At 28.0% G+C, this 15,000-nt stretch overlaps 2 protein-coding genes across 6 annotated transcripts in view; one reads left to right on the top strand and one right to left on the bottom strand.

Annotated features, from left to right (window-relative positions):
• Nucleotides 1–412: 412 nt before the first annotated feature.
• The window catches only part of LOC124426272 (neuroligin-4, X-linked), a 232,320-nt gene continuing 217,732 nt past the window's right edge, over nt 413–15,000 (bottom strand). For 4 of the 5 annotated variants that reach the window (XM_046967760.1, XM_046967762.1, XM_046967761.1 and 1 more), the window contains exons 12-15: nt 7,744–8,077; nt 7,017–7,280; nt 6,454–6,604; nt 413–5,420 (exon numbers count right to left, since the gene is read on the bottom strand). In XM_046967760.1, coding sequence (XP_046823716.1) covers nt 5,271–5,420; nt 6,454–6,604; nt 7,017–7,280; nt 7,744–8,077 — 899 coding nt within the window. In that variant the 3' untranslated portion in view covers nt 413–5,270. Of the gene's footprint in view, nt 5,421–6,453; nt 6,605–7,012; nt 7,281–7,743; nt 8,078–15,000 lie in introns of those variants that run through there. The other variant, XM_046967764.1, reaches the window with a different exon arrangement.
• Nucleotides 9,478–10,336, top strand: LOC124426274 (peritrophin-1-like). The gene is made up of 2 exons (XM_046967766.1): nt 9,478–9,547; nt 9,829–10,336. The coding sequence occupies exons 1-2, from the start codon at nt 9,541–9,543 to the stop codon at nt 10,215–10,217; spliced, it is 396 nt and encodes a 131-aa protein (XP_046823722.1). The 5' UTR covers nt 9,478–9,540; the 3' UTR covers nt 10,218–10,336.

Below are 15,000 nucleotides of genomic sequence, written 5' to 3'. Positions count from 1 at the left end.
AATAAATAAAACGAGCACTTTTATATTTTATTACATTAATCTCCTCGATCTGTAATGATACTTTTATTTCCGTACAATTAATTCATCTGGTGAGAATATGAAAGAGAAATGAAAAAAAATACAATTCTTTTTTTATGAACATTAACGATTATAGTTTTTACATCAATACCGTAAGTTGGTAATGCAGTTTCCTATAACACTAGCTACATGATATTTCGATTTTCAATGAATATAAAAGTAGTTTTTATATTTTTAAGAAATAAATAAAGAATTTCTCAATCGAATGAATTTATATATATATATATATAAATTATATATATATTTATATATATATATATATATATATATATATATATGTATATAATAAAAATAGAATTAAATTGAAAAGAGTTAAAATTGAAGTGAGATTTGATTAAAGGTACAATTAATGTCTCCATGTATTTCGTTTATATATTTACAATTTGACAACAAAAACATTAAACATAACAGGCAGCCTCGCTCTCGACCGGAAGGTGTATTTCAAGTATCTTTCTAATAGAGCGCGAGGCCAGCTAAAGGTCACATAAATATAATTATATCCTTCATAATAAATTCATTACAATTTGTATAATGTGTAACATGTGCTCGTGTATGTGTGCGTGCTTATGTGTATTCGCGTGTGCGTGTGCGCGCGCGCGCGCGTGTATGTGTGTGTATATATATATATATGTGTATGTACGTTTGTGGCAAATATTTGTGTAGTTGCACACGCGTGCATTTTTGTATATATTCATATGTATATGTATATATATATATATATATATATGTATATATATAATATATGTTATTTAAATTTCTTAACATCGTAAACTCTCCCGAGTAATGCCTTTCCGCATCTTTTTATAACGAATACTATATCCAGCATTTTTAAATCTTTTTTTCTTTCTTTCTTTAAGTTGTATTTTTGAATATAGTTGGATTGTCCATACTTGATGATATCGCGTAATTCGCACTCATGCTCGCATACCTTAAAATGTTCGTCCAACGAGATAATATCGTTCTTCTTTATCTCTCCGTTCTTTTTGCCTTTTCATTCTCTTAACCATTTTCTATTTTCGAAAATGAATTGCGAACGTATCGATCGATCGATTGGATTGATCAATCAACTGATCGAAATATTTTCGTCTACGAAGTAGTCGCATGATTAATTGCTAAGTCTCGTTTATTCCTTCTCTCTCCCTCCCCCCCGCCTACCCCTCCCTTTTATACCTTATCGAAAAACACGCAAAACACATTCTTTGATTTTGTCTTGTTTCTTCTTTTCTTTTTTTTTTCTTTTTTTTTTCTTCTTTTTTTTCTCCTTTTTTTGTTTCCCCCTTTTTGTTGCTTCTATTCGGTTTTCGTTCGATAAGTTTTTATGTACAAAAGTTTTGATTTGATTTTTATTATGTAAGTCTACGTTTGATAGCTTTTTATTGGCCTTCTTCACATACACATTCGATCAATCGCAATCCTCATTTTCGTACCCTTATGCTTTTTCTTTCTTTTCTTCTCTTAAATCTCTTCTCTTTTCTTTTTCTTTTCTTTTGCCTTTTTTTTTTGCTTTTGATTTTTCTTTTTGGTTTTTTTTCTTTTTTGATTTTTCTCTTTTTCTCAAATCACCCTTTCAATGTCGTGGCAGTGTAATACGCGTAACGGATTTTTATCCTTATCCCTTATTAATCTTACGTCTATATGTATAATCATATTTTTACAAAAAATTCACGAATAGCATATACATACATATACGGTGCGAGAGAAACAACTGACCGAGCTTGGCTTACATTCATTCTCATTTTGCATCGATCGATATTAGGTATTAAAATAAATGCAACAAAAATCGACGTATTTTTAATGGTGTCGATATCGATACCGATAATGCTGAGTTTTTTGGACCTTTTTGTTTTTGTTATAAACAATAGAATGAAAATACTGAACAGAGAATATGCTCGGCTCTTTTTTTTTCATACTGTTATTAGGTCATTAATTTTTTTAATATAAATTATATAAAAATTCATTAAAAAATGTTACAGTATTAATAGTTAATAACTAATAACTAATAGCTAATAATTAATAATAATAATAATAATAATAATAATAATAATAATAATAAATAATAAATAATAATAATTAAAATAATTACTTCTTCAATAAGGAATACTTTGTTATACATATTTCATATTTTTCGTTAAATATAATTAATATATAATTAATTAATTTTTCGATATTACATTGTCAATTAATTAACTTATTTCTTTATAATATAATATTGATTTTTATCGATATGTATCAATATTTCACTGATATCCATGTGTAGCATAGACGGTATCGATGTCCACGTCTTTATGTATTCATTGATTTTTCATGATATTTTTAAAATACATTGTAAAGAATAGAAATATGGCAGCGGTTAATATGGCAGTATTTAAATTACGAGGAAACATATTTACATTGAATGAAGAGTTATGATATAAAATGAAATATTGTAACATCGAAACTTTAAAATTTTCGTAATGATATAAATATATCGCTATATAGCAATCATTCTTACGTCGATGCATAATATTCACAACGGCAATAGCAACGATGCAATATGCGAATTTTTTATAAGACAGCTTTGTACATCGTGATAATAAACAGGTAAGATCATTTTTTGACGATTGAACATATCGAAATTATTATCGATACATACGAATGACGAGTTACAATTTTTTTTCTCTTTTTTTTTTTTGTTTTATTTCCCTCAACGTAACTAATATTTAAATAATAATTATTAATTATCAAATTAATAATTTCCATGAAAGATATTTAAAAACGAGTAAAAAGATTTAATTGATTTTCTTTGATTGTTTATTTCACTTATTGTTCTCATTATCATCAGAATATGTAGAAATGGTCTTTTTTATTTTTAATTAAAGTAGGCTTAATTTTTTCTTGTTCTTTTTTTTCTTTTCAGATGGCCCAACACTTTGATAAAGTTTGTATTATCTAAATGCGACGTCTCTAAAAAGAAAAGAAAAAAAAAAAGAAGAAAAAGAAATATTTGGAAAGTAAAAATAAAAAGTTGGAAAATACAAAAGGAAAAAAAAATACGAATTAAAAATTCGCGACATTTTCCTTTTTTTTTTCCCTTGAGAAACAAAAAAAAAAAAGAATGAATAAAATAAAAAGAGAAATAAAAGGTAATACTTCTCGATCTCGAATTCTATATTTCCCTTTGGATCATCATTTCATTTTCTTTTTTATTTTTATTTGTTTTTCTACATGTCATCAAAAACAAGAAAGATATTGTTCGATGGTCAAGTCGAATGCGGCATGGTATGCACACATAAAATAGATAAAATCTTAATACAGCGGTACCTCGTACCAACGTGCGGACGCTGTAATAAATCATAGGCGTCGCTTCAAAGTGTCACTTTCAGTATAAATCATTGATGTGCTCGCGATAGGAGATAAATAATCGAGTAGACAAGCTTTCGCTTGTGACTTTGAAGGATCGTCTAATAGCCACGAGGAGAATCATTGTAGATGTACAAAGCTCTTTGCTCTCTCTCTCTCTCTCTCTCTTTCTCACACACACACACAAACATACACACACATACACACACTCATTCTATCTTTCTCTCTTTCTATTCTGTTCATCTCGAGCATTACTCGCACACCCACACGCGTACACGAGCATACGCACTTGTTCGAGCATTCTTAAATGTAGAAACAGAATATGGATGAAGAAATGATACGCGTTAGCGAAGTTTTTCTTCTTCGCTTATTTCTCTTTTATTCTTTCACATTTTTCTTCTTAGAAAGTAGCAAACTTTGGCTTGTTTACGGTATAAAGTGTTACGTTATGTATGTACAAGGAACATCTAACATCGTGGTGGATTAGTAATTTATACACGAGCTTCTTCTTCATGTTTTTACCTTTTTCTTCTCCTTCCTCTTTTCTTAATTTTTTATTTATTTATTTATTTTTTTTTTTTTTTGTATTTATTCTTTTTACTTATCCCTTTTTTTATTTATTTATTTCTCTTTCTCTTTCTTTTTCTCTTTCTCTTTCTCTTTCTCTTTTCCTTATTCTTATTTTTATTCTTATTCTTATATTTATTCTTTTGATCGTTCGTTCGCCTCTTTGAAGATCCATCTCTCCTTTTTATCGTTAATACCTACACGGTATATATCCTGTTTCAAAGAGTATACACGTATTTTATACATATTTTATTTCTTAAGTTATTCAAAATACGAAAGAATTGTTTGAAAAAGAAAACAGTGTTCTCCATTTCTCGAGGGAAATATGCGATGTGACGGATTTAAATTTTATTTATTTTTATTCTTGTATTATGATTTTTTTTCTTTTTTTTAACAGAACTCTATGTATTATATTTATATATTTTGTATGTATGTAGGTGTGTGTGTGTGTGTGTATTTATGTATATATATATATATATTTTTTTTTTTTAAACAAATGTAATTTTTGTCTAAAATATTCTCTCGTTTCATGAATAAATCTTAATAATCTTTTCGTGATACACGTATACACATTTGAACAGAATTTATTCAATATAGGTAAACGTTAAATTGTATATGGTGATTCAATAATTTTATTACCAATTTTAAGATATAAAAAAAATCCGAAAATGTTTCATTTATTATACAAATTATAACAACAATTCGACTTCAATCGTCGTTTCCGAATGATATCATTGAAAATTAAAAGAAAATTAGAAAAATATCCATTGATCCACCTGATATAATTTATCGAATAATTACAGAGAGAAAAGATCATGGCTAATTGTTAGTTTAATTGTATTTCCTCTTTCGGCCAAATTCGGATTTCGAATTTAAGTAAATGGTCGATCATAATTCGATCGATGTCGAAAATAATTAATCGCGGATATTAGTCGTAAACGATCAAAAATATGATCGTTAAAAAGACGATTCAAGTTATTATTTTTTTTTTCTTTTTTCTCTCTCTCTCCACCTCTCTTTTCTTTTCTTCATCTTTTTCTTCTTTTTCTTTCTTTCTTTTCATTCTCCCTCCTTCCATTTACATTAAAAAGGAAGACGCGAAGCGTTTAGGGCATGAAAGTGCATAGAATTGTTTCGGACGTTTCTCTCTTTTCCCCCCTCCCATCTCCTCGTCTTTATATATTGTTATTTTTTTTATTATTATTTTTATCAGACAAGGAGGCTTAGAGCAAGGTCGACGCCGTTAGGACGTCCGGGACGACCGGCTTTGGAGGGGGGTCTAAGCATCAGACTCGCATTTCGCTCATCGTTGCTTGCGAGACACGGCTCGAGACGGTTGTGCTCTGCAGAAGGGGTTGATTTTCTGGAGGACTCTTCGCACGGGGTGGTGGTGGAGCACGTGGCACTGTGAGGTGTATGGATCCATTCGGTGGTCCCTAAAAAAAAAAAAGAAAAAACAAAAACGAAAGGTGTGGCAAATCCTTTATACATTTTTTCTTTTTCTTCTTCTTAAAACATTTAAAAGTAACATGCATCGACAATAATCCTGTCAATTACACATAAAATATATATATATATATATATATATATATATATATATATATATTCGTTTCGTTTTTATCAAGTATTTTTATTTCACGCAAAATTTATAAATAATTTTTATTATTATCTGATATAAAAATTACGTAGCATCTTTTTCTCAGGATGTTAAAATTTACAACATTACATTATTTTTTTTTTTATATCTACGTATATATCCAAATATAATATTTAATATATAATTATATATATATATATTTTTTTTTTTAGAATTATAATAAGCGTCATGTTTTATTTTTCCTTCTTATTTTTTCACTTAGAAAATTAATTATCGATTAATATACAAAAGTTAATGCTCGTTAAGTTATAAGAAATAAGTTATAATACAAGTTTCAAATATTTTATAATTTCTTTTTATTGAGTGGACGGGGATTGGTAGGAAAATAAATTGGGTTATAGAGGGTTAACAAGAAACGAGTTCCACCGGTTCGTTCAAGGAATTCGAAAACTTCTTCGGATATGCTAAGAACGTCGTTGTAAAGTGAAAGGCAAAACTTTTCTTTTTCCTTTACTCATTTTATTCACAGCGAAACATCCGAAAGATTTCAACAAGGATTATATTTTTCTTTTTTGATTTTATTTTATTATGTATAATATTTGAAAGTAGCGAGAAATATATATATATATATATATATATATATATATATATATATATATATATAAAGATATTTAATATTCTTTGCTTTTTTTTCAAACAACAATCATTTTTCCAAGGCAATAAAATTGTTCATTTATTTTTGTTTATTATTTCTTACGATTTAATAACGAATTTTTTTTATAATACACGTACGTTGGTATATACATATCTATGCATGCATCATAGTATGTATTCTATAGGATCTATTCTTTATAATAGTATCTTCCACTCACTTGAGTTTGCGCGTTCATGTCCTGCATGACCGAAGCACGAGGAAGCGTGGCATGTTGTTGCTGATGTTGCTTCTGGTAATGATGTTGATGCGGCAGGGTGTGTGTGCCTTGTAAAGTGTTAGGCTCGTTCGGAGGCCCTTTCATCACGTTTCTAAAAGGAATAGAGAAAGAATATTATTATACAACATTTTTTATTTCGTATCTTCCCTTTTTTTTTCTTTTTTTTTTTTTCGTTCCTCTTTACTAATTTTTCCAAGAAAAATAACAATTAATTAATTTAACAATATAAAAGAAAAGCCAAGATATCAAAGTTAAAATATGTATACGATAAAATAAATATGTTTATGATAAAATGAAATTAATTATATATTTAATTAGCCACTGGAAATAATTTATAAAATGTAAATATATATGTTTTGGAAAATGATTCAATCGTGATCGGATTATTACCATAAAAATATAATCTAAATCTATATGAAAAATGTTCGATAATTTGTAACAAAGATGTGAAATAAAATGAAAAATATATTGATATATTTTCTTTGGAAATTTTATCGTCTTACCTTCTGAGCATTTCATTTTCAACGTCAACGATAACTTGACCACTACCAGGAAAATGTGAATGTGACGAGGGTGGTTGTTTCAACTCCGTGAAACCGCGCGGTCCACACTGTTGATTCAACATCTGTTGCTGCTGGAGGCTTTTGACCTCGAGTCTCGTCTTGTCTCGCTGATAATAGACACCAGCAAATATGAGGACGTTCAATATAAGTAGACTACAGCCGATCGCTATAGTCACGCTTAATGCTGTCGAATATGCAGCGTATCTGTAATATTAAAAACAAATTGGCTAGATTTTCGACTAAGTTTAGGTTTAGCTAAGTTTTAAGTTTAGCTAAACTTAGCGATTTCTTTTTTCTTTTTTTTTTCTTTTCGTATTACTGTTATTACCAATGACGAAGTTACAGAATTTATTATAATTTTTATATAATCATTGATATGTTACATGAATTTTGTTTTTTTTTTTCATATCGTTATTTAAATTGCAACATTTATAAAAATTGTTTAAAATCGATAGAAAAAAAAAGAATAAGTAACGTCTGAAGTATTTAATACAATAAATTCATAATTGTCTGGATTTCTTTTAAAAGTAACTTACGAAAGAAAATTTCGTTCGATTTATAATCTATGTTAATTGCATTTATTATAAATTTTAAATACGCGATGATCGATCTATCATCCTTTCGTTATCGTCCGTGTAATTCATTTAATTAAATGAGGATATATTACCCAGCTGCATCGAGACTCGCCAAAGTGTCGGTACTGGCATTGTGCATATTTTGTAGATTTGTGCTTTGAATAAGACTGACACAGGTGGTTATGCTGTAGTCGGTTGTGGTAGGTGGTTCAGTGCTTATATTCTTTCTTTTAAATTCCTCGGTGATCCTACTCAAAGGATCTGGCCTGACTAAACCATCGTAAAGACTTGGATCAGCGTGTCCTCGGAAAAGATTGTGTCTCGAATCAACGTCTTCCATTCCAGCACGATGAAGTTCCGGTACGAGTCGTAGCCAAACGGAGAGCTGATGAGCTCGATAATGATTTTTTACTTTTGGCCTCATTCCTAAAAAAAAGAAAAAAAAAATGGAAAAAGAAAAAAAAGATCTTTTATTCGTTTACAAAAAAGTATACAACGATAGATAATGTATCATTTGAATATTTTCTAATTAGTTAATTGTAGTCATTTCTTTTTTTGCATAAACATTTATATTTTATATTTAATTGGAATATTCAATTAAGAAAAAAAAAAGTCGCTATATTATATAAGATTCGTTCGAATCGAACGAATGTCGTTATTACATTTTCGATTCGTTATTAGTTACGGTACGATCGAAGAAATATATTCGAAATCAAAATGTATTTATCGGATTAATAGTAAGCGAGAAGTATGTATTATGACAATTGAAATATGGGAAACAAAAGGAGATTATTTTAACGCGTTACGATGTCCGGCTATATTTTCAACGACGAAAATTTAATATCGACTTCCGAGAGCGATAATTTAATCGTAGAATGCTATCTTGGTATCGTACCAATATTCTAGATAATAAATCTGCCTACACTATGAAAATCGTATGTAAATATGAATCATTCAACGACTCACATGATACTATTCGACTGAATTATGTACATAGTTACTTAACTATCTAGATATATAAGGAATATTTTGTATAATTTATGATATAAAAGAATTTTGTTCGTTTAATTTATCTTGAATTATATATAAAAGGGGGGAAAAAAAAATATTTGAAAAGAAATAAAAAAAGTATCATGGCTTATCCAAAAAAAAAGAAGAAAAAAGAATAAAAAAAAAAGAAAAAAAAAATACAAAAAAATGAATTCAACTATATTATAATACGAGTTGAAATTCTGTAATATTCGGCGTCATTGACAATTTGAATTATTAATCAGGCATGGACCGAGGGTATGACGTAAACATACCGATCAATTGTCTCGTCGAAAATTTAATTGGGAAAATCGCTTGGAGATAAACCACAAGCTGACATTGTTGTTCGACTAGCTTGTTACTCATTGACAGAATTGTCCAAAGCAAATGTAGAATGCTTTGATCAACGAAAGGCTTTTTCTATTTTTTATTTGATAATATTTATATGATACATAATAGCAACTAAAATATTTAATACTAATTTCTATTATTTGAATAGCGAAATATGAATTATTTCAATGAAATTTGTGAATTATTATTTTGAATAATAATTATTATTTTTAATAATAATTCACAAATATTATTTTTAATAATAATTCATAAATATTTTTGTTTTCTATGAAAAAAAAAACTAATTTTTTCATTTCTTTACTTTCTTTTTTCTCAGGAATTGATTTTAATCAGAAATGGAAAAAAAAGGTTGATAAGCAAGCTATTGATTAATCGATAAAATATTTACAGATATGCTATATATATATATATATATATATATAAATAACAATGATCTCGGTATATATAAAAGTCCTCCTTTCTGATCGTGTCAGTTAATATTGTAAGTTTGGCGAAATCAATTAGTTACAATGGCGGGTAAGTTCTATTAAAATATCGTTATTTAATATATTTGTAAATCAATGAAAGTATTTGATAAAAAATAATTTGATAAACAAAAAATATATATATATATAGAAAAAAATTTGATTTATAATATAAATTTTATATATATATATATATATATATATATATATATTTATAAGATTTATTAAACAATAATTGAACAATCTAAAAATAATCTAACATATTCTTATATTAATATTTATCTTATATTAATATTAACACTTTATATAAATATTTTTATTTTTTTATTATAGCAAGTTATCAATTGATAATTACTTTATCAATTTTTGTGGTTTGTGCCTATGGTTTTTATCCGGGTGACAAACCAATATTACCAGTACCAACAGAATGTCCGTTAACAGATCCCGTAGACTCTACTGTACTCCTTAGTCATGAAAAATATTGTACTAAATTCTACATGTGCCTTAATGGAGTTAGAATTGAGATGGATTGTCCAAAATCTTGGAAGGGTTGTTCGCTTCATTTCAATAAAGTGCTACAAGTTTGTGATTATCCAGAACGTGCTGGATGCCGTTGGACCATGAATGACGATGAAGTAGAAGATCCGAAATGCAGAAAATACAGGAAGACTATTGCCAATAACAATAATGTCAAGAACTATGGAGAAGAAGAAGAAAAGTGACGAGAAAAATTTGTACTTAGAAGTCCCAATGGAAAAATATATTCTCATTATTACTCTTTCTATAAATATTATAAATGTACAAATGGAAAAATTACCAATCTATAAAAACTCGAATAGTATTTGATTATCTTAATAAAAAAAAAAAAAAAAAAAAAAAAAAAAAAAAAACTATTTTATTTCTGAGTTATTCATTAATTATAAATATAATTATTCGTTAATAATTATTAAGTAATTCTTAATTATTGACAATAACGACAAGGTGCGATAATGACTAAAATTGGCATTTTAGTTTTAATATATAACAGTTTTAGTATTTTATATATTTGAAATGAACTATACCAAATAATCTTTAACTAAAAAATTCTAAAAAAGAAAAAGGATAAAAATAAATTGATTAGTTAATATTATTTTTCGTATTTTATCGTGTACTCACGAATTTAATTATGTACTTTTGAAATTGTAAAATATTATTTTTCGAGTTAGATCTTATTTTTTTAGGATAATTTATTTTCATAAATATATATATATATATATATATATATATATATATATATATACATATAATTTAAAGAGAAGAAAAATGTCCGTTTGTGAAACAGATAGTTATCTTTATTTTTGGGCGTGTTCGTTTGTTGTACAAAAAAAGGGTGATAAAAAAAGTGTTGGTAATTAAATCCTCTTTAGGGTCGGAAACGTTCTCATTCATTTTAAAACGTCATTTTGTCTGGCTTGATCGCGATAAAATAGGGAGTTATCACGTATCGTTCTTCGTCCATGTGTACGTAAAGTTTCTACCGCACACTCCTCGAATTAAATTCGAATTATATAAAGGAAAGAAATGAGAGGAGATATCGTTTCCCAATGACACGCAATGTTACCTAGGATACGAGAGAAACGTGCTTTGAATTACTTAACAGTACGTTGTTTTAACGGGGGTACTTAAGGGTACTTAAAATTAACAATTAAAATGCCAGCTAATTTTGTAATTAGAAATATTAAACTTTAATCTTTATATGGTTACATGGAAACCCGCGACCCTTTGTTTGTTTGTTCTTTCTTTCTTTTTTTTTTCTTTTTTGTTTCTTGTTTCTCCCTTACGATTTATGTGCGAGAGAAAATGAAATAAGTTACGCGCATAGCTGGTAAAACTATAACCGTCAGTTTGAAACAACTACCACATAACTTTTTTCGATCCTTTCTTATATTTCCGTGTTGACCTGTCGACAGATAAAAATTAAAATTAATTAGGACAAAAATTAATAGGGATTATTCTTTCGTTTTAACTCCTGCTGATTATTTTCAGAAAGTAATTAAACAATTCTGTAGAATGATATTCTCTAAATTAATTAAAAAAGAAAAAGAAGAAGAAGGAAAGAAAGAAAGAAAGAAAGAAGAAGTTTCTTTCCATAACGTTGCCATTATCATTTGTATTTTCACGATTAAATAATCGATGATTAATTAATAACATTTGACTGATATTTTTAATTATCTCATTTCACGATCGGATAATTTTATTATATTATACTATATTTCTATATTATATATAGATATATAATTTTTTATATTGAATTATTTTTATACCTAAAATCGACTTTTATAATAATTGATATAAATCATAAAGATATTTAATTGATATTTTTTGATTTTGTTTTCGTTTATCGCGTAAGAGCAATAAAAGTTATCTGATATTATCAAAATTGATATTATTCATTCGACCTTCGTTAAAGTTGTTATATCGGAGAGTATTTTATGATATAAAAAAAAAGAAATTCTCGACCTTGTTTTAATCGAATAGAATATGCATTTTTCATTTGTAGTCACTAATCCTCCTGTTCGATGATAAGTAACTTTGGAAACATCCTATATAACTTGAGGAAAGTAGATTATCGTAGGAATTTCGATCGAACGCTTACACCGGTTGTACATCACTATCGACGTTCGTGGTTTTCGTTGATGTAAGGAAGAAAGACCAAACCCCTTGTGTTTCGATTCGAAGGAAACTACCTCTAGAAACGGATCGCTGATCAATGAGAATAGCCGAAGATCGATTGTAGGTCGCCTTTAAACTATTATTTCATCCTGTATAACCCCTAAGTTCCAACTACGATTTCTTTTGTCTTTTCTTTTTTCTTTTGATTTTATTTTTTGTTTTATTTTTTATTTTATTTTTTGTTTTCTCCTTCTTTCTTTCTTTTTTCTTTCTCTCTTCGAACCACTGCGAGTGAAAGCTCATTGTAGGAATAGAAGGTAGTAGCATAAGGAATCGACAGGAACTTGTAATCTCGACTAATTTAGTAGCAATTAGCACGATGTTACTGTAGCTACTTCATTTGAACATCAGCACCAATTATCCTGTCTTCTCGGTTTCCTTCTTAACTATATATCGTATTATTTTACAAATTTTCCTCAATGTATTTTTCTATTGAACTTTTGTATTGATCGTGTCAAGAACATAATAACAATAAGTTATTACGAGATATGAAGTATTGAATACTTTTTTTTTTCTTATTTTTTACATATACTTATGTTTCGATTTAATATATCCACAATTTAATATAATTAGAATTAAGGGCGCTTTGTTAAATTATTATTATCCCCGAACAGGCAAAAGTAGCGATAAAATTGTGAAAAGGATCTTTTAATATACTTCATAATTTCTTTCGAACTTATCAGACATCCTACAGGTATTATATATTAAATGACATTAAATGAGCTCATGATAATAAATGTGATTACGTCGTGAGTTGCTTATTTTAAAATGTTAACAATCGAATGAACCTTGTACCAGTCGATAAATTTTTCTATCATCTTTCACACACACATACATAAGTTACTCGTGATTAAATACATTAATGAAATTCATTGTCATTAATCATAATCGTTTTTACATTGAACTTTATTCTTAAAAAAAGAAAAAAAAAGAAAAGAAAAGAAAAGAAAAAAAAAGAACAAAGAAAAATATTAAAAGGAAAATTTTAATCTGAATAAAAGTAGTCATCGCAAACGTATTCCGTAATAATAAATTGCAAACTGTTCACTTTTTTCTTTGCTCTGAAAGAATTTTATGCGATGATAATACGAAGATAAACGTTAGACTTGACTTTTAATTTAAAAAAAGAAAAAAAGAAAAAAAGAAAAAAGAAAAGTATCGAAATTGAAGCTCGTAAACCGTATCGATCGTTTCGTCTGTAGATGTATTTTTCGAAGGACTTCGGATAATTTCCGAGCTTGACGATAGAAAGCGAAGCAGGACACGACAAAGGCGATATAACTTTGTCTTCTATCATAAAGTAATCATCGCCCACGGCATCGGGTTATGACTGTCGGAAATATCGTTGCCTCCAACGAAACTTTACTCTGGTAAAACGAGCTTGGTACGTTCGTCGACGTAGAACGTGTGGAAGTGAAGAAAGAAAGAGATAGAGAGAGAGAAAGAGAGAGAGAGAGAGAGAGAGAGAGAGAGTTTATGATGAGTATTACATGTATGTCTTTTACCTTGCCAGAGTTCATTCCTGAGTGAACGAAAGATCACCAGTTAAGTGAGTTGAAGAATTCTAAGGTTAATGATAAGGAGACTGAGAAATAGGGCAAAACTCGACAACTTCAACCTTTCGACGGTGTTTCCACGATAAGAAATATATATCGTTAGATTCAAATTAATCATTTAAATGTATTCATTCATTATATCATATATTTTCAACGATTATAAATTTCAAATATATATGCCAACATTTTACGAAATAAGATAGAAAAGTATCAAATAAAATATGAATAATACTTGTTTTTTTTTTTCTTTCATTTTAATTGAAAAATATTACAATTATTAAATACAATACGATTGTTGTTAAATAAAATATTTAATAGAGACAAATACTTTTTATTATTAAATCATAAATTATTTATATATATAATATTGTCGTTTTATTGGACATCGTTCAAAATTTAAGAAATAAAATTTTATAAATATATATCCCCTTGCAGTGATAAGATATAATACAAAGTGATAATGACTGCCGATTATAGACGCTGCATAGTTATCGATGATCATACTAATTTATCATTTTATTTAGATAAAAATCTTAAGATCGATTTCAGGACATAGAAAGTCATATATGAGAATATAGTATTGCGATAACGTATCATTAACCATCAATATATTTATATATGATATTTTCTTTTATATATTTGTGTATTAATCATCTAAATCGTTTGTCTCTTAAATCATCGTTAGTTAAAGTAAAATTAATTAAAAACTTAACGTAAATTATTATATTTAAAATGTCAAAATAAGTTTGAAAAACACATTTGTTTCTCTTTCGAATGATTAATAATGCCGTAAAAAATTGGAAAATTGATAGGTATGAATTCTCGCTAATATTTTTTTCGCTAATTAATTAATTAATTAATTCGTTGAGCTGATCAGTGAGCAGTCAATTGCAACGGGAATCCCTCAAAGTTTTAATTTAGCCCTGTTCGTATTATTGCATTCATCATTGTATGGTTGTTCTTCTATCCTTGTTGGATCACTCGCAAAAGCTACTGAAGGATGAGGAAGTTTGTAACGTGTCGACCGCAGCACATGTCACGAGAAACATATAAAGCGTAACACCGAAAACGGTGTGTTCGTTCATGGTATACGTACGGTCTGCACTCCACGTTCGAATTAATTTGCATCTTTCGAAAATACAAGAACGCAATTGGATTTGGGTTTCATAGAGAATCCTTTGACCATTGACTATTTCGATCAACGTCACTAGTGTATTCTTCCTATTTGATTTCCTGT

The sequence above is a fragment of the Vespa crabro genome, chromosome 8 (assembly GCF_910589235.1).
Source record: "Vespa crabro chromosome 8, iyVesCrab1.2, whole genome shotgun sequence".
NCBI lineage: Eukaryota > Metazoa > Arthropoda > Insecta > Hymenoptera > Vespidae > Vespa > Vespa crabro.
The sequence above is the reverse complement of the archived record's forward strand: the minus strand, read 5'-3'. Positions and strand labels throughout refer to the sequence as shown.